General features: G+C 40.9%; 1 protein-coding gene across 1 annotated transcript in view; it reads left to right on the top strand.

Annotated features, from left to right (window-relative positions):
• The window catches only part of sntg2 (syntrophin, gamma 2), a 113,323-nt gene that overhangs the window by 74,315 nt on the left and 17,597 nt on the right, over positions 1 to 21,411 (top strand). Inside the window, exons 13-14 of the mRNA XM_085342705.1 lie at positions 7,838 to 7,909; positions 8,186 to 8,392. Of these exons, the coding sequence (XP_085198831.1) occupies positions 7,838 to 7,909; positions 8,186 to 8,392 (279 nt within the window). The remainder of the gene's footprint in view (positions 1 to 7,837; positions 7,910 to 8,185; positions 8,393 to 21,411) is intronic.

Here is a 21,411-nt window from a genome sequence, read left to right as displayed (position 1 = left end):
GAGGGGTTGTGGTATGGTGCATATGTTTGGTGTGGTACTGGATACATGTAATTAGCAAAGGCAACAGATTAAAAAATAAGAACTCTGTCCTCATGTTCTCAGTAGATGAAAAGCCTGAAGTTTTGAAACATAAGAAAACAATTTGCCCACATTTTGTGTTTAATATTGTTGTGAGACCTCTGTGTCATCGTGTAATGTTGATACTTACAGAATCTTTTTTTTTTTTTTACAATAAACATGTAATATCAGAATAACAAATGACAGTTGGCCATTATATTGTTTATAGTGCAATTCCTCTAGTAGTTTATATCGGAGGTACAGAATGGAGCATACGAGCTTTTATTCTGTCCTTCTCTGTACCAGAAGTTCTGTTCACTCGTTGGTATAAAAACCACTGGACACTAAAGTGTCTTTTGTCCTCCTTATATAATTTAGAAAGTGTTTCTGGTTAATCACAGTTATTCAGTGGTTTTTCTCCCGAGGTAGTGTGTGCACATTAATTGTGAGTTAAGTTTTCTTGGCCTTCCTGCTGGACTGTGTCTTTGTTACCCTTTACACAACTGTACACAGGAGAAGCTAATGTTCTCTTTGATGGTTCGTTAGTGTAGCAAACTTTGGTGTGCATGTATTTGCTCTGTTTAAATTCAGATTGTCAGAGACTTTTGATCTCTTCTTAGCTGCAGTTTGAGAACAGAATCCAAGCGTTTCCTGACCATTTTATAAGGAGGCACGAAATAATAATAATGACTATTGACGACAGTGGCTGTAGGTGAACAAATACAGTGCAGCATTTCTTCATAAATATTTTCATTTCAAATTGCTCATTATTGTGAAAGAGAAAAAATACTGTAAGAGGGGGGAAAAAATTTTGTAAAACGCTTGTTTTAAGTCATAAAGAAAATTCTCTTGCTTGAACAAGTTGCAGCAAATTAAAGTTTTTCCAGGCTTGAAGTGTGCCAGGCAGGCACCTGTAAGTGCAAACGTCCCGAAAGGAACTCCAGATATTGCAAGCCTTAGGTCTGCTCACATCTACTTATTACAAATACTGGATAACATGTCAAACCCAGCAGACCAAAATAATATGAAGGGTCTTACAAGAGGGCGACCCCCATCACCAAGATCTGCAAAAGCAGATCTCGTATCTAATCTTGTGAAGCCATCTTACACTTCCTGAGAAAACAGCATGCGTGTTACCCAAAAGTGCAAACCCCCCCCCCCCCCCCCAAAAAAAACATCTCATGCATGTTGAGTGCTGCTCTTTTATGATTGGTGAGGACCATTCCACATGTAAAATGCAGTGGTGAGTGAGAAAACAGTTATGATAAAAGCAGGTGGAGCAGCTTCAAGCTGAATAGCAAAGCAAATATAGAAAAATAATTATATTCAAGAGCAGATAAAACTGTAGATTCCTCAAATATCTTACATCTCGTAAAAGTGTGTTCTCAAAAACCAGTTTTAGACCGTTTTTCCTTGGTGGGTGTTCCACATTAATATTTAAAAATGAGTATAGCATTCAGCTGGGCTCCTAATAATATATATTAACAGTTTAAATGTTACAGCCATGAAGAAATTTGGATATGAATGGTGGGCTGAAGATTCTCTGGTGACTTTATTAATAGAATGCACCAGGTTTTATTTTAGTTTGGAGTTTAGTTTAATTAGAGATGTGTGAAATGTATCAAAAGCAGGCTGTAGATTTGCAAAGAAGATGTTAAGGAAAGAGGTAGTCGCATATAAAAGTAGCACCATCTGTGTTAACTTTAGTTTTTGGTGCCAGAGATAAATTTTATGGTGAATAAAAAAAGGTCCAAGACTGGATTCCCTGCTGAACACCTGTGCAAACTACAAGGACATCTGGGCTGAAGTCTTTGGAGTACAAATTAAACATGGCCTGTTAATCTGCACTGACTGAGCAAAGCTTTTCTAGTAGAGTGTCACGATACTGAATTAAATGCTTTTGAGAAATCCACAGAATAAAACAAAGAACCTTTAAGATGGTTATTAGTCTTTATATACGCTTACCTACTGCAATTAACTTAAAAATGAGCTATAAGAAGAGCAGTTAGCCCAGCACAGAGGCAAAACAGGGAGAGGTCCAGTTTAAACTGAAAACTTTACGACATATCTTATATCCGCTTATCAATCCAAAAAAAAGAAGAAGAAAACATTAGAACATATAGAATTAAAGATTTTATTGTTTTAAAATATCTTCGAATAAAATTAAATGATAATTGAAAGAATGGAAATCAGATTTAGCTTTTCTAATAAGTACAAGACAGTTTTTTCTTAGTAGCTGAAACTTTGCAGATAGAAGATTGTTAGATATTCAAAATCAGTCTGTTCTGCAATGAGAGCATTGTGGAGGAGAACCAAGGATTATACACAGATATATTCTGAAAATTTTAAGGCGGCATGATTAAGTACATATTAAAATTTGTGACGTGATGAAAGGTAGGTCATGATTGGAAACGTTTTCAATTTAATTGAGGTCAGAGTGCTGCTGTTCCTTAAAAAAATAAATCTTTTCATTAAGATATTTAAAATTCAGTTTATTTATAAAATGTAGCAGGTTGTTAGTCTGAAGGTCAAACATTTTTCTGTCACATGTAGTTGGGCACTGGTAGCTGATGTATCCAGAAGAAATTGCACCAGTGGGTTATTTAAGTGGGTTATTTGTTCAAATATGATCTATCATGGTTGATCTAAAAGGAATGCATTTATTTGGACATGTAAGGCTACAAATCAATTATTATATAATAATCTCTTGTAATGTTGTTGTAATGTAGCAGAACGTTTAGAGAGCAAATCTAAATTCAAGTCACACTCAATAACTTCCTCAGAACTAACATGTAATGGCAATACTTCGGCAGTCTCTGACAGGGCTGAACTGCTTGCAGCAGGGAGATGATGAACTCCAGTAACAGTAAAATGTGCACTACCTCCAGGGGAGTCAATAACAATATATTCAGTAGTCTGGTAGCGAAGCAACATTAACAAGGCAAGCCTCTGTGTAGAGCCTTTGACACAGTCATACTGCACCTTGTTGTTTTCCTGTCAATGCCAAAGACATGTAGTAATCCAAATTTATGTCCACATGATTGACCTGATTAGGCAAGTTTCAGTAAGGACAAAAATTCTCTTATGTCAACAAAATGCAATTTTTGGAATTGTAAGGGGCTTCTTATGTTTAGATGTAATATAGCTCACTGAACTGTACTGAGAGGTCATTTCAGTGGAGATGTGTTCTCTCTCTCTCGGGAGGCTGTGTATTGATCATTGAAAGATTATTTAATTTAACTATAGATAAGGTGGGTCAGAAGCTAGAGCGGATCAGGGTAGATGAGGATTCCTCCATTCTGCATGTCAAAGTATCCTTGAGTAAGGTCCTGGATCTATCAGAGTCGTGACTGGGTGAATGAGGCTTGTAGTAAAAAGTACTGTTAAACTAGGAAAAGTGCTAAACAAGTACCAGTCCACTCATCTGGATTAATAACTACCTAACAGCATTTCACTTCAGTAATTTTGCAGGAACACTCATATCAGTTGCCTTTCTTCTGATATGCAGCCTTCTTCAGTGGCCAGCTGTATGGACAGTATGAGTCCTGCTAGCTTCCTTTTATTCCCCTTTTCCCGCCAACTGGTACTCAGCTGTATGAGACACTTTTCATATTTACAGCTAAATCAACAAGTAGGTCTGAGAGACCATTACCTGACCATGAGATGAGAAGCTTCTTCCTCCCACACGCTGAAGACATGCATGTAAGGTTATTTGGTGACTCTAAATTGGCTACATATGTGAGGTTGATGGAGTGAAATGTATAGAATAAAAGTGCTATATGAATGTATGCTTAAAGTTCTCTGAGGGGTCAGTAAGATGACAAAAGCATTGTATATATGTGGATATTACATAGCTCAACAGCCAGTATTGCTGCCTCTCTGTACTCATTAGCACACTGACAGCATTTCCATGTACTGAATATCTTAAAGAGCTCTGCTAACCTTGCCCTTGCTACTTGACATCCCACTGTCCATTTGCATATGTGCAAGAAATTAAGCATTTCATCATCTATGCAGATGCTTTCTGCAACTCACGTAGGCACACTGTTGCATTCCTTTTGACTTCCATCCTCTGCTCGAGTCTCCAGACTGGCTCTGTTTCTGTGTCAGGTTACACGGCTGTCTGAACAGTGCATTTTTACAATTCCCTCTGCACACTGATGCTTTGTGTTAACATTAGTGATGGTCACCCCAGCTGTTTGTTGAAATGGCAGGAACAAGAGCCTGGCCTTGTTTAAACTACACTTGCTGATACCATCAAACGGGCCCTTTGTTGCAACCTGTGCATCATTGTGCTTGAGACATCACTACAGGAAAAAGAATCATAACCATCAGAGATTTTTAGTAACACTGGGTGAGAGGCCTCTGGTCTGGTATACTCAACCACATACATAAGCTACAACATTAAAACTTAATCTGGCACAACCCCCCCATTCCCAAGAAAACAGATTTAACCTGGTAGGGCATGGACAAAGGACCTATGGGGGTGTCCTGTGAAGTTCTAGGATATTGGTTTGTGGGTTCTGCAGCTGGGTCGTACTCTTAGCGTGGGGGATTTTGCTTGGTCTTTAGAAGATTTGATGTCCATTAAATGGCAGAACCTAAAGTTTACCAGGAGAAGGTTATAATGTAATGAGATCATTAGCATTATTAACTTCACCTGTCAGTGCTGATAATATTTTGGCCAGTATAATTTTTAAACTGTTCTTTAAAGTGCTGCAGGAAAGTCTTTTACAAAGAGTATGCCAGAGGCTAAAAAAAAAATTGTGACACAGAAATGGTGTTTTTGAAGGTGAGCTTAGGAAGAAAAAACCCCAAACCTTTTTGTAGCTTTTCGTAGTTTTTAAATAAAGAGAAAAAGCTACAGGCTGGGAGCAGGCGAGAACTGCAGTACACTACACACAACGCAGATCAGTTACAAAAATGAAAAGGGTTTTTTTGGTTAAGATATAGGCCAGTCATAGGACCAACAAATCATGTTTACAGGATGAGAGCAAAAGAAGTGAGCAGCTGTACTTTTAATGAACAATACTAATGGATGTATTGTGAAGTCACTGAAGTTATGGTTCCTTGAGCTAAAGACATTATGCAGCTGGTGGGCTGTGAAATGCCAGACGTGTCCTCTAGCTTGTGTTGAAAAATGGTAGTAGCCAATATCCCAGAGGCCGAGAGGCCTTGAATATTCAGCAGTATGTTTTTATTAGTATCAATTATCATGTGTCAAAAAGAAGTCAACAGTAACAGCTCAGCAGAGTAAGAGAAAATTTACTTTAGTACTTCAACAATGTTAGCTGTTGGAAACCAAAAAAAGGCCTTATTTTTATTATTTTAAATCCAAAATTTTCCGCATATGGGATAAAACATGGCCGAATGAATATACCCAAACCAACAGTGTGTGATTTTGCACCACGACTGTCATTTCACCACCACGTCCATGACATGACGCCTGGCGCGAACAGTAAGGAGTCTTTAGGGATGTTTACGGCTGTCGCTACGTGTTATTCAGTCATTTAGATTTTTCATGCAAAGCTGATTTTGTATGGGATGTTTTGTTGTTTTGTTATTTATAGGACCAGTACAACACAACCTATCGTAAAGAAGACAAAGAGGCAGTAGACATTGTTCATTGTGATTAAATAAGTGGAAATACACTGAGGAACGATTTTAGAACAGTCCATCCATCCATCCATCCATTCGCTACCGCTTATCCTTTTCAGGGTCGCGGGGGGTGCTGGAGCCAATCCCAGCTGTCATAGGGCGAGAGGCGGGGTACACCCTGGACAGGTCGCCAGTCTGTCGCAGGGCCAACACAGAGGGACAGACAACCATTCATACTCACATTCACTCACAGATTCACACCTAGTGGCAATTTGTATTATCCAATTAACCTATCCCCACAAACTGCATGTCTTTGGACGGTGGGAGGAAGCCGGAGTACCCGGAGGGAACCCACGCAGACACGGGGAGAACATGCAAACTCCACACAGAAAGACCCTGGCCTGATGGTGGAATTGAACTCAGGACCTTCTTGCTGTGTGGCAACAGTGCTAACCACCGTGCTGCCGTGCTGCCCATTTTAGAACAGTTTCACAACTAATTTTGTTTACCTGGGACATAATGGATCTTTCTTTGATCTTATTAGATGCTATCACACTGGAAAATTATTTTAAATACCTAAACAAAATCAATCAACAAATTAAGGATTTTCTTTATGCACAAGCAAACTGAATGTTGCAGAAGATGCAGCAGACATTTTCATGAATTCAGTAGTTTAGTTTATTAAGATCCCCGTTAGCTCCTGCAATAGCAGTACCTACTCTTCCTGGAGTGTGACGAAATTTAATAAAAAAAAAAAAAATTTCATACAAAAAAGACGTACTACATTAAAAGAAAAAAAAAAAAGGCTCAAAAACAAGAGAACACCACAATTAAAACCAATAGCTCCACATTAAATATCTGTAAGAATCACAACTCACTTTTGCTTTTTAAATGATCAACTGACCAACATGCTCATCACACAGATGTCTGAAACCTAACAAAAAATAACCAATTCTACTGACTATTCCCGTGTAATTGTAATTTTTATTTATTTATATATATATATATATATATATATATATTTATATATATATATATATATATATATATATATATATATATATATATATATATATATATATAGTTTCAATTTTTTGCAAAAAGTTGTGTTAATTCCTAAGATCAAGAATAGTCCTCAGAGTAGTCATTTGAGGATGACTATTCTATCCAGTCTGTACTTTGGAGTCAGACGTATAAATATGTTTAAAATTTAAATGATAAAAGCTCCTTCTAGGATAATGCTGATTGTTTGTTGTTGTGAAACTAAACCAAACCAAACTAAACAAGGAGCTAAACTTAAGTTACATAAGATTATTTACTCAATTGTACAGTAACTCCTAACATAACTCTTGCATATGTGTCTCTGATTTCTAGGAGTTGGTCAGTTAGCTTGATGCTAACACCTAATGAAAGTACAAATCTAAGACTAGTCATGAAATTTAGTTAATAATGTTAAATATTAAATCATCAAAAATACTTACTTCAGGTAATTCTAAAGCTAATGTTGAAATAGCATAAAGAAAAAAAAGGATGGATTTTTGCTTACCAAAGAGGATTATAAACATCAACTACACTACAGATATTTAATATTATTAGCATACGTGTAACCTTTTCAGATGACTGATCATCAGGCTTATAGTGTCCACTTGGCAAAAAAAATCAAATGACCGCACTTTGTGCATAACATTGTATCTCAGTTTAAGCACACCCCAAATAAAGCTCCCAGCCTTGCGTTGGACATGCAGTAAGCCTGTATGTCTACTAAATTCAGCCGTCACTTTCATTTTAAATTTTTCTTTCTGTGGCCATAAAAAAATATTCTCAGTTGGATTTTTTACAAATCCCAATTTAAATCTGAGGGATTATTTAAAGTTGTTATTTGTGAAACAAAACCTGGAAGTCCTAGTTTTTAAAGGCTCTGGTTTATTTTGCTGTAGTCTTTGAAATCTACGCGTTACTTTCATGATTTAAATGTTCTCCCCGTGCAGAGTGCAGCAGGATCAATCCATTTTGCTCCCTGACACTGGCAGTCATCCAGGGCTTCACAGAAAGCAACAAAGTGACCTGCCTAACTTTCATTTGCATTTATTATGTGGATGAGGAAGTGCTGCTAACAAGTGCAAAAAAGCTTGTTTGTATACGCTTCCTCTTCATCTCATCCTCCTTGATGTTTATTTCTCAGATCAGTGCTGCTGACTGGGGACAAGCTGAAACAACATATAACCTCTATGAGGTTCTTTTCAAGGTTCACAAGGTAAGTTATGAGAAGGATGCTGTGATGTGCATCAGGGCTGTTCAAATTTTGATCACTTCTTTGCTCTCTTTAAAGATGTCAGTTTTCCTCTTTGAGCATGTCGTATAGTGATTCAGGGAGCTGTCTAACCAAGGCATGTACACAGAGAAGGTTCATCTGTTTAATCTGCGAATATAGAGAAATACTAGTGATTCCTTCTACTTACATCAGCTGTAGAAAGTGAAATAACAGCGTACCTTTCCCCCAGTATGTAGTAATTACAAGCTTGCATTACAGCTGTGGATGGCAGAGGACTGCTGGCTCCAGGCAAGGCTCTACTTGGGACTGGAGCATTCTCCTGAGCAGGACACGGAGTCTCTGTGCTTCAGTATTCTGGTCGGCCACGGCCAGAGCCACACCTTCAGGGTAGAGCTGGCCACTGACCTGGCTATCTGGGAGAAGTCCTTCCAAAGGGCGGTCTTCTTGGAAGTGCAGCGAATACAAGTGAGTACTTTCATATAAAATGATCTCGGACCCTTTTTGGGTATTTTCTGTTTGAATATTAGTTCGAATGGAGTGCCTCTAAAATAAAGCACCTTTTTCTCAACTCAAAGGAGGAACGCGAAGTATTGAATGTTTGTGGAAATTAAGACCACAGCACAACTGTGTTTCCGTTGGGCTTTAGAGCCAGAAGGAAGATAAATAGCATCAATAATCTTGGATGATGACTAAAATGTACTCTTCCAAATGCAAACATGACAGTCTGAAAATGGAGCTTTATAATCCTTTAATACCAGTATTATTGCATAGGAACATTACAGCACAATTGCATTTGTGTGTAATATTCCTGTACAATCGTGCACTGGTCCATTTAACATAACAGAACAGCACAAAAATGTTAACATAAAATTTGAAAGCCATTTAAATCCTTCTGTAACACCTATATGATATAGCTATGGTTATTGTCATTGCACCTTTTGTTTTGAGGAAGTGACTTGCATTCATCATTTACTTCCTGTATTTATTAAAACTGTGTATATTATATTTGATACATGAGTTTTTGAACACCTCTTAAAGAAGAAGAAAAATCTGTGTTGATTGGTTAGATGGAGACAATGAGCTGGAAAGGATGTGCAGCAGGTTAGGATGATTAAAGACAGAGATAGAAATGGATGGAGTTAAGTTAGTGGAGTGCAGAGAATTAGTAAGGTGGAAGCGAGGGTAGCTGTGTAAAGGAATGAAGTGTGGAAAGCCGTGTTTATCCAGGTGGCATACCTGTGATGGTATGAAGATGTCTTGAAGAGAGGATGTGGTGTTTTTTAAACTCGAGTGTTTAACACAATCTTGGACAAAAACTGGTTCACCCGAAAGACAAAACGCCAAAACACAAACTTAACAATATGGTGTATGCTGTACAGTGCAGCGAGGAATGCTCAGACCTCTACATTGGAGAGACCAAACAGCCACTTCACAAGCGCATGGCACAACACAGAAGAGCCACCTCCACAGGACAAGACTCAGCTGTCCATCTGCATCTTAAGGATAAAGGACACTCTTTCGAGGATGCCAATGTTCACATTTTGGACAGAGAGGACAGATGGTTTGAAAGAGGAGTGAAAGAAGCCATCTATGTCCACTGTGAGCGACCATCTTTGAACAGAGGCGGGGGTTTACGACACCAACTCTCTGCCATCTATAATCCAGTTTTGAGATCCCTTCCCAGACGCCTTAACGCCCACTCACATCCTGGGCCATCTGACCTCAGGAATTCGCATGATAAGGTAGGGCCAGGTTTCACAATGAACACACCCGAAACACTGGCGGATTGGGACCCACGCCCAGTTTCACACCTTGGCTCAGGCGATTAGAGGATCATCAGGGGGTCCTTTTGTCCCTCTGTGGGGGGGTCACTCCCACTAGGTTATATCTGGGACTCTCCACCATTTGACCTTAGAACTGAAGAAACTTCTCGGATGAGAGGTGAAACGTCTTCAAGCAACTTAAAGAAGTCCAGACGCTTTTCTTTGCAAGCTCCTTTGACAATCTTGGAGATTGAGAAACTGCCAGAAGAGTAGAAGAATGAGACCAATTTTCAAGAACAGGGTTGATGTGCAGAGCTGTAGTAACTAGAAAGAGATGAGGCTGATTAGCCATGAAGAGTTGTTGAAGCTAGGTTAAGTGACACTCGGTGACATGCGTTAGGGCTTCATGCTGAGAATGAACACTACAGCTGTGATGTTTGCTTGATGTTTGATGATGGAGAAGAATAGAGACGATCAGACAGAGTTGCACTGTGCCTTTGTAGATCTAGAGAAAAGCTCTCTGAACCCCTTTTGTTTGCAGTGGTGATGGACAGGTTAACAGATGAGACGAGACAGCGGTCTCTGTGGACTTTTACAGATGACACTCATGAAATCTGTAGTAAGAGTAGGAATAGAATACATGTGTGTGAATGAGAGGTAGGCAGGTGGAAAGGTGAACATGCAAAGTTGGATGAATTTAAATACCTGTATTCAACCAGCTGAAACTATAGACAGTGCACAGGAGAGGTCAAGAAGAGAGTGCAGGCTGGGTGGAGCAGTTGGAGACAAGTCTCTGGGATGATTTGTGACAGAAGCCTAGCAGTGAGTCTAACAGCAGAAGGAGGAGGCCGAGTTGAAGATGTTAGGATTTTCATTGGATGTGACCAGAATGGACTGGATTAGAAATGAGTACATCAGAGGGACAGGTCAGGCCGAGCAGTTTAGAGGCTGAGATGGTTTGGACATATGCAGAGGAGGGATAGAGGATATACTGGACAAAGGATGCCAAAGATGGGCCTGCCAGGTACACCACAGAAGATTCATGGCTGTAATGAAGGAGGACACGGTAGAGGGTTGGTGTGACACAGGAGGGATAGGGGTGAGATGGAGGCAGATGATCCACTGTGGCAACCTCTAAAGGGAGCAGGCAGAAGAGAACATTTGGAAGACGTCTAAATCAGTAAAACAATCAGTACTTTTCTGTGATATAAAAATCTAACACATTATCTCCCCACTGGTGAATTACAGGCAATTACAGGCGTGTCTTTTCTTTTGACTAAGGAAACCTTTGTTAATTCCAGTTTTGTTATGAATAACCATTACTTGAAATCTGTCAAAAATGTCATATTTGTAAGTTTTGGTTTTTTTTTAGTTTCTGTTTAAATATACAAAGACATTTACAAACAGTTATTTTAATAATAGAATTTCACCAACATGATTTGGTGTGTCGGGTTTGACGCGGTGAGCAGTTAAGAGTTTTCGTGGCACAGATAGTGCAAATAAAATTAGAGATTAGATTTGGGTCTGAGGGAATCATTATTCAGTCGTATGGCTACACCAGGCTTAACATGCCACAACATTTTTGAATTCTCTGGTTACAGCTCAGAAAAATGCCAGAGGCCTTACCTGCTTCAGATGAATTTGTCTGGCTTGCAAATGGGGCTTAACTGGTCCCCTGACAGTTCCATCCAGCCCATTCCTCCTCTCAGTTTGACAAACATGCACTGAGTTTCGTATCTTTCCCTTGATTTAGGGTATCAAATAGACCGAAATCCCTCATGGAGGCTGGTTGTCATCAAAGTCTGAAAAAGTTGGTCTTTTAGTTTGTGTCCAACGAGCTACATGATCGTTACACATCGCAGGGCTTGGTGAACAAATGACAGCTGGGACAAAAAGCTTTAAAGGTTTTTGAACTGTGATTTCTTCTGATAATAATAAATAAATGTTTCCTTAATTCTTGCTAGGAGCAACGCTTGAATTTATTTTCTGACACGAGCAGTTTCTCTCGTATTTCAGGCCTGCTTATATTAATCACAGTGGTGTCTGCCTATGCAGCTACCCTTGGAAACTATTGTGATGATTGTCAAACCAGCGAATCACTTGTCTAGTTGACAGATGTGTAAAACACTTCTTAATTATAATAACAGATCAGTTCATTTTTTTGGCAACTTACAAGTATATGGATGTAGAGCTCATTGTAATTTGCTGTCTAGGCCAGCTGCCAATAGTTTGACTGCAACTTAAAATTAATAATTAAAATACATTCAGTTTAAATGTTTCATCCTTAACATACATAACAAAATGTTACAGCATACAGCAGGAAAACTCAAACCTTACTGTTTCAGACAAAGTGATATCACACAAAAGGGGAAAAAAAGGCTCAACCAGAAATACTTTGGGTGTAGGACCTGACAATGAGTCACACGAATTCTTTGTAGTGCATTTGAGCTGGCGCTATATAATGCTGCATCTTGGACACCTCCCAATGTTCAGACAAACCTCCCAGTGAAAGACACTTTATTTTCAGTCTTTTTTTGTTTTCGTAGATTTTATTGGCCTGCATGTTAATTTAACACTGATGTTTAGGAGTTTAAAGCCATCGCCAGGCCACAGAAGCTCTGTGTTTTTGTGCTCGTTCTGTAGTGAAATACTTCAGGGGCAACTTTTGATTTTTCAAACACCTGCTGGTGTTTTGTCGTTCTCTTTGTGGTCGGCTCTGCTTCATCAGAGGGCAGATGTTTGGAGGTTATTTCTTTGATGCTGGCTAACTAATGCCAACTGTGAGCCGCACTTCATATTTAAAGTGGATTCACTGAATACTAAACCCAGATCCAGAGAAAGCTGCAGCTACCTCAGGTGAGGGCTGAGCGCATTTGGTATTTGGGCTGATTTAGCAGGGAAATAATGTGTTTGTGTTGCCCTGAATGCATTTCCATGTGCCTACCAAAAATATATATATATACACTGCGTGTGTGGCAATGATGGAGAGAGGGAGCTCTTTGATATTAAAATTGTGCCGCTTTCATTATCTGACTGGATATAACCCAACCCAAACAAACTCTAGGCCCAACTGCTTTTTAATAAATCTTCTTACCGTACCCCTAAAATACTACTTCCATAATCAACACTGTGTGTTAAGTTACCTCAATATTTTCAGAGAAATGCATATTTCGCCATGTGTTACAAAAAAAAAAAAAGGGGGAAATTGGATAAAATCAGGGCAAAAGAAGAATCTGCAAACCTGAAAAAAGAAACTACCTGCTGTAGATGAATAGTATCTAAAAGTCATGTTTTTAAGAAATAGAAAAAAATAGAGATACAGCTGACCCTTCAGTTACTGTTAAATTATGTTGCTGTCATGAAGCCATTCCTATGAAAGGTATGCCAAACACAACAAGTGGACTGAAAAAACAGCCGTGAGGAATCCTGATTTGGAATTTTTGGTTCAAAATTGTCTTTCACAGTGAATTTCCAAAGGTTTCATTTCTCAGCTTAATACCAACACAGTGAAATCACGCCTGGGTAAAAAAAAACCCAGAGTGGAAAGTCATGGATTGTCTCCCCCAGAGTCCAGACCTCAACATTACTGAAGCAGTGTGGGATCATTTTGAAGCAGAATGGAACAAAAGGCAGCCAGCATGTAACCAAAGAGAAGCTTTGAATGTCCTTTGAGAAGCCTAGAGAACTGTTCCTGAAGACTACTTCAAGATATGAACAATAAAGGTTTCGGGCTGTATTCTTCAACACAGTGTAAGGTATTGACTTTGAAAGGTTAGAACTGTACAAACTTTTTTCTCTCATTCTGTATTTCCACGCATCTTTCTACACCTATTTCACATTTTCCAAGCAAAATACAAAGAAATGAGGGGCGGTTCATGACTTTTGCACTTTGCACTTTTTTGTCAAGCTTGTTCCAAAAGTGAGTCAGTCCCCATTGTTAAAATGCCCTTTGAATAGTCACGATCTTTAACAATAAAAAGCATTAAACAGCTTCACAAAAAGGAGTGTCCCCAAAATGACGATCAGTTGAAGTATTGACATAAATTAGCAGATTAAATATTAAATAAATGTAGCTAACTAGTTATTACAATGCAGCTTCAAAAGAATCCTAATTTGCACGAGGGTGCAATTTAATGTTTGCTTCAGACTTTTGTACCTGAGATCAAAACACAACACAGAAAAGCAGAGATGGGCTTTTAGCTTTTATGTGACACCGTTTATATGCACATATATTGTCTTTGTTTTTTGGTTTTTTTTGAAAAAAAAAAAAGCCTTTTAATGTTGGCTCCTTTTTCACATGAACAAAAGTAAGTTAATCAATGAAGGTCAAATGAATAAAAAGCAATTAAGCCTAATATTTGTTTCTTGTGATAAATGTGCTGAAGCCTAAAAACTCATTGATAAACCTGAAGTCTCAGTTCAGTATTGTTAGCGTGTTTCTCTTTTCCCTCAGTCTTTTCAGAAGCTAATGTGCTCAGTCGGGTTTTATCCGTTGATGGCCAGTTCAAGAACCTTCAGTTTTTATTTCTATTAAAAGCTTTGTGTTTAGGATTGTTGTTATGTAGGGAGAACAAGGGCCAGCCAATGAGACAGAGTTATTAACAGCCAGGGTAAACTAGAAGTGAATAGAGCCTGTTGCTGTCATTATGTGCTATGAATCAACACTGGGAAACAAACTAATCCATGTACCCGAGCAGCCGTAAGGGGCCATGATGGGACGTGATTTGCTAAACATTTCATGTTTCACACGTCTGCTTCTAAAGCAGAAAAGTGAAGCCAACCCAGTTCTTCATCAGTGTTACACTGATGTCAGTGACTCGGTCCCCACTGACCCCCATGTTAAAGCGCCCAAACTCATAAGACAGACAAACATGAATATTTTAACAGGATGAGCAAGTTATCAGTTTAGTTTTGTTTTTCCTATGAAGTAACTAAAGTTATGGTGTTATATGATTACCTGGCACTGAATCTACCAAGGAAGATCACTTTTTTAAAAATAAATAAAAATACTGAAATTAAGGTTCAACGTCCGATCCACAGGCCAGTCTGTGACACCCCATTGCCTGTCTTGGTTTCACACCTGTTTTAATCATGGCCACTTCTCGTCTTTCTCCTCACTTTGACTTTCTACCGCTACATTTTGGTAAATGCCAATCCAGCCTATGGATTCCTCCTTGCTGATAAGAGATTTGCATCTTGCAGCCTCGTCTCTGGGAGTCTGCTGCCCGTTCTTTTGTCTTGATCTTGTGATATTTTCACACCTGTGCTTTCTAGACTGAGAGTGACGTCCTTGACTGTCGTTTTGAAGTTCTTCTTCACAGCTCCAGGGATTTTTCTGTCATCAGCTGAAGTTGTTCGCTATGGGCAACCTGTCCTGTGTTTATTTCAAAGTCTAGCACTGGGTACCTTTTCCTTCAGATCTTCCCACACTGCTGTTCTTTTTTTTTTTTTTTTTTCTAAATGACATCAGAAACAGCAGTATGCGACATTACGTGATGGCAGAGCTTCAGTTCATCCTTTGTCATTTTTTTTTTTTTTTTTTTAAATAAATAGGACAGGGGGAATGAATGAGAGAAAGAGGGGGAGAGAAAGAAAGAAAACCAAAGGGGAGAAGAGACGGTGAGAAGGGGGGGGGAAGAGAGAGAAAAAAAAAAAAAGAACTCCTGGGTCACCTGTATGGAGAAAAAAAACAAAAAAAACAAACAGAGGAGACAGCAAACAACAAAGAGCAACATAATAATAGAGAAAACAAAGCACCATCACAATAAACTAGCTAGTCATAGATATCAATATTTACTAAATAATAAACGATATTGTGCAGCACGCAAAATAGACAGCGCACAGTGTGCTTTGAGGTAGCAGCCAAGAAAGCTTTAGTCCGCGTCTGTGAATACCCATGTGTGCATACCTGTGTGGATCAGCATGCTTGCATTCCAAAGGTTTCTCCATGTAATGATCTGCTAGGGAGTGTGGGGGGGCCACAGCCCCGTCCTCCAGGGTGTGAAGCGGGTATGGAGGAGATCAAAACTCCAGACATCCAGAGGCCCCCAGAACACAAGAGACCAAGGAAGACCAACAGAGGGGCAGCCGCGCCACTGTCCCAGTAAGAGCTGAGGAGAGTCCCAGATGAGGGCTCGCCCAGCAGCCGCGGAGCAGAAGTCAGGGGGAGTTGCAGTGACGCGCCCGTGAGCTCCGCCGGCCCCCAGCTGTGCCTGAGTGACCGAGCCCCAGGCCGAGAGGCCGGGGGCACCCCACCTCCAAAGGGGCCCGAGCGAGCCCCAGGCCCCAGGCCCCGACAAGCGGCCGCCAAGGAGTGAGCCGGTGTGTACCCGGACGCCCACCCCCAGACACAAAGAACCACCAACACACCGACACCTGAGGGAGTCCGCCACCGGCAGGGGAAGTGGTGGTGGGTGGAGATAGGCCTCCAAACCTTGGAGGGCCTGAGGTGTCCCCAGAGAGGTGGCGTCTGATACCCAACCTGACATATAGACACAGACATACAGGCACACACAGACACAAACATCCATTCCCACCCTCATGCTCTCATATGCACTCACTCCACACTCAACCAACGTGGAGACAGACATAAAGAGACGCTGTACACACGATCACACTCCCCAAGCGTACTCTACAAACCGGGTCTAGGTACCCTTGCCCCTGGAGGGGGGAATTGCACCCAGACCCAGGTGGTGTTACCCTTTTCCCTGCGGTGGGGAGAGGCAGACCACCCCGACTCCGCAGCAGCAGGGAGGCCCCACACCCCAGACCGCAGTCGGACGGCCAACTCCTCCTACTAGCCCTCCCGCTCCAGCAGGCCGCAGAGAATGGGGGTGGGAGAAGACTCCAAACCTCCCTCCACCCGCTCATTGTAGTGTTGATGCATGTGTGTTCTAAGGTGCAATTAAAACCCAGGAGGGCATGGAGCTACCTGCCAAGGAGCAGCAGGTAAGCGCATAGTCCCTCCTGCTAGCCCTCAATGACTAAGTGTATTTAAAATTGAGAGGTGGGCAACGACGTCAGGGGTGAGGTATACACCCTGATGGTAATTTGGACTCCGTGATTGTGCCCACCCCCAAGATCCTATATGTATGTGTAATGAGAGTGTGAATAATGTGAATGTCTAAGTTGTGGGATAAAATTGAGGCAGAGGCAGCCAGAAGGGGACGGGGGGGGTAGCCTCCTCTGCACCCTGGTGACATACCCCCACTCCAAGGCCCTGCATGTGTGGGTGGTTGTGGTGGAGCGGGAAGAGGGAGGCAGCTGGAGATGGGGAGGGAAGGAAGGGAGGGGCAGGTAACCCCTCCCTGGGGCCAGCTCCCCCGCTGACCCCAGTAGGCACTCCCACCCTCCGCGACCCGCCAGGGAAGGGGGGCCCAGGCCCATCAGACCGGGGCCCAGTGCAGTAGCGCCCTCCGGCTCCACAGAGCCCTGGACAGTCCACCCAACCCCACCACAGAGAAAACTGCACCCACCCCACCATCCACACATCTTCCAGACTACATAAGACGGTAAACGCCCAGGCTGAGATCTTCCTCCACCTCTCCTGTATCTCCCCCTCCTGCAGAGAGTTCCTGAAGAGAAGAAAGCTCCTGCAAGATGTGACCATCCCCCCCACCAGTTGAAGAGCCCCCCAGGCGGCTCGACGCACCGGCGGCACCCTGCTCCAGGGCCGGGCCCCCATGCACCCACCCGCCCACAACCCCGGCAACACACCAACCAGGACCCAAGCCCCCGAGGCCCGGCCCGGGCCCCAGCCCAGAGACGGAGCGCCCCCAGAACCTCACGCCCATCCCGGACCCACCCAGGGGCAGCCAGGTTGCCAGGTCAGTAACCCACGTCCGTCAGCACAGACCCTCCCCTAGCCCCGCTGCACGCAGCCGCGAGGAAACAGTCACCTGAGAGCCAACAGAGCCCCCAACCGGACGTGACCGCTACCCCGGGTTGAGCCCCCCAAGGAAGATGCCTCCGGGGAACCCCCCGACGCCCTAAGCCTGTCCCTACCCCCTCACCAATCACAACAGTGAAGGCGGGACCAAACTATGACCCCCCACCCCCACTAGGTGATGGAGCTGATAAAAGGGGCCCAGAGCAATTGATCTAATGTGGTGGCAGAGGCTGTGTCAAGACTAATGTAATCTAATAGATAATTTCTATATTGGTTAGAATTAAGATTATTTTTATTTTTCCAGTTCATGAGGACTGTTTTCTTGGCTATGCATAGGGCAGTGAAGATCATATGGGCTATATTCTTTTCTGAAGTGACATTATCTAAGCTGCCCAGTAGACACACTAAGGGGGAAGTTGGAATGTTACATTTCAGACACTTTGATAAGTCTTCACATATCTCGCGCCAAAACTTTTGCACTGGTGGACAGAACCAAAGAGCGTGGATGTAATTGTCTGGTGTATTGCCTTGACAGTGTGAGCAGTTGTTGGAAGATGTAAAGCCCATCTTGAACATCCGATGACCTGTATAGTGCACTCTATGAAGTATTTTGTATTGTATTAATTGCAGACTGGGATTTTTAATTAATTTAAAAGTTTTTAAGCAAATCTGAGACCAGAAGTTTTGGTCTAAGCTGACTGATAAATCTGCTTCCCACTTTGCAGTAGGAAGGGATATTGATTCATCTAATTTAGAAAGTGTTCTGTATATTTTAGATAATAATTTGGGGGATTTAAGAAAATGTGCCGCACTTAGTGGTGTTTGTAATTCAACTTGACTGAGGTTAAATTTCTTTTTTACTATGGATTTAATTTGTTGATATTCTAAAAACCTTGTCTTGTTGATCCCATATTGTTCAACTAGTCTGTCAAATGGAATAAATTCGGTTCCCTCTAATATATGTTCTAAGTATTTAATTCCTTTACAACTCCATTCTGGGAAATTAATCATATTATTGTTTTGTAATATGTCAGGGTTATTCCAGATAGGTGTACGTTTGCATGGGATTAATGAAGACTCCGTTATTTTTAGAAACTCCCACCATGCTGTTAGAGAAAAGCTGATGTTGATACTTTTAAAGCATTCATGTCTTTTGATGTTTGAGCTAATAAATGGTAGGTCTGAAATCTCTAGATCCTTGCATAGTGCCTGTTCAACATCTAGCCAGGGCTCAACTACTGTTCTTTATATATTGTTATGATTCTGTCTTTTTTGCTTTCAGACGAGCTGTGTTTCTGTCAGTCAGGTTTCTGGTCGTGTTGTATGCCTTTGGCTTTAGCTGCAAGAAACTCATCTGCTTGTTGTTTTTAACGAACTTTCACTATTTTGTGAAATAGTAAAATGCATGGAAATCAAAAGTTGATAGTTTCTCCTTTACTGTCATTTTTGTTTTGATTTTAAAATCAAAACAATAATAAACAGAGTATGAAATGCCTTTCACCTTTTGAGGGCACTTTAGTTTTGAAGTTAGATTTTTTTTTTTCTGATCAACACCCTGGTGTTAGTCAACCACATTATGTGTTAAAAAAAAAAGTAAAAAAAAAAAAAAAATCAGCACTGCTCATTTCTGCTAATTTAATGCTTCAGCAGTGAGAAGTTATTTAAAAGTGATGAAGTTCAGTGTGATTTTCACTTAGTCTTATTAAGAAACTAATTGCTTCTAAAACAGAACGACTAGCCAGCACTCCGTTTTCCATAAATGTTATTGTTACTTTCAGCGCATTTATCACAAGGAACCTAAAGAATTAGTCTTCACATCAATGAGCCATTAAATTGCCTCTTAAGCAAAAATGTTTAAAGTGGAAAGCTCTTGTGGAGAGTGCTTTGTTAAGAAATCTGTGGTTGTAGCTGTTTCATGTCCATCAAGAGGTCTAAACATAAATACTCCACAGACAGCTTAAGAAGCCAGGAGTCACCCAGGACGCTCTTCCCCTGTTTTCTCAGTTATGTTAACTTTCATAATTTAGTTTAATTGGCTTCTAATTTTTTATCCAGTCAGCACGTGCGAGACCACATAGATCCCAAAAACATTTGACGCAGCACTTTGCCTTTCAATTTATTATGCCAGCATCTTATTTGTGTCCGCTCTCTCTAGTTTGTTTCACTGTAGGATCTTTACATTACAATATAAAGCACTTTGATGCAACTGTCCTTGTGATTTGATGCTATATAAATCAAATTCAGCTAAATTCAATTGCTGCATAGCTTTGTGTAATGTCCTATGTAGACTTTCTAATAGTTGTAAGTCAGATGGCTCAAATGTGGCATGCTAACAAAATGGGAACAGAGGACTTTGTAACTTTACAATATTACTTTTGAGAACAGGGCACCTTATTGGCACCAGTTCTCTGGTAAGTGTGGATTGAGCTGCACGCTGTTGGTCTGTGAGCAGATTTCCCACTAAAGGATGTCTGATATTTTAGTCAGAAACAGACTCCATGAGAAGCACGCTGGAGGTCATTCTGAATGACTTTGGCAGAGCTCGTCTTCACAGAAATGAGCCGATATGGGTCCTGCTGCTGGGTTGGTGCCCTACTATAGCTCTATCTAGCTTTTTCTGTGTAATGGGGCATTTCCTCCACATGCTTTAGACTGTGCTGGGAGACACAGCAGACACCCCTTACAACAGCATGTATGCATTTGCCATCCAGGAGGAGTGGGGCTACCTGTGCAACCTGAATGGGCAGGAGATACCATCTCATGCTACTAGTAGTGACAAGGACGCCAGCAAAGATAGAGGAAAATCAGTCAGGAGGGATAAGCAGAGAGCAATGGTCTGTGGACACCACCTGCTAAACCCTTTCTGAAGGTTGTCTGGTTGTTGCCTCTCCAGTGCACACTGTCACTTTCTTTTGCAGCAAAGCCGGTGTAAAAGGAAGTGACAGCAATAGCTCATACTTGCATTATACTCAACCGTATGTCGAATAATTGCACGGTGCCAAATTTTTGGGTTGCATAAAAATTCACCGTTTGTAATGAACAAATTGTCTGACACTAAATTTTCTGGCGAATAACAGATGCTTTGGGTGTAAATATTAACAAATGAATGTGTGAGGGATATAAGGATATTCCTCTGGGATTTATAGCGGCTGGAATTGTTTGGCCATTGGCGTCTTTGTGTTGGAGTATTTTAATTGTGTGAACTGTGGCAGGATTCAGTGTGATATCTGGCAGCAGCGCTGTGAGAAATTTCCATCTTTTGACACATAATTCATTTTAAAGTTTGAATTATTTAGCCAGTACCTATTCTCTTTCTTTTCTGTTCTCTGCTTTGATGTTCGAGCTGAAAATGAAAACGTGGCTTTTCCTTTTTTCCTGCATATTTGCGTAATTTTCTTTGTGTAAATGTCCGCTCCTTAAAAGTCAACAGCTGTCAGCTTCATCTTCAATCATGAATTCAGAAAGCTTCTAAAATGGGAGAATGTTGATTGAATATTAATGCGTTTGATGAGAATCAACTTTCTGATAAATAATAAAGAATCCAAAAAAGCATCTTATGAGATGACCTGCATCTATGGATTCTACTGTGGCCACTTGAAATGTTTACTTCTAGTGGGTTAGAAGCTGTGGATGAATTTAAATGGAGACCTTTTTTTATATATTTGGTCTCAGGAAAAAGACAGAATCAGCAAAACTAAACAAATTTAAAATCGTTATGTGGAACAACCATCAACAGCAACGTGAGCACAAAAAACGATAAATGGCTTCTTCCTTGAATCATACACAACATTTATTAAATGTGAATTTCATTTCTGTAAATGTGGAACTTCAAA

Source organism: Diplotaxodon limnothrissa, linkage group LG19, assembly GCF_057381915.1.
Source record: "Diplotaxodon limnothrissa isolate DT_005_m linkage group LG19, D_limnothrissa_male_GT1.1, whole genome shotgun sequence".
Classification (NCBI taxonomy): Eukaryota; Metazoa; Chordata; class Actinopteri; order Cichliformes; family Cichlidae; genus Diplotaxodon; species Diplotaxodon limnothrissa.
Note: the sequence above shows the minus strand (reverse complement) of the source record. Positions and strands in the feature narration are given on the sequence as shown.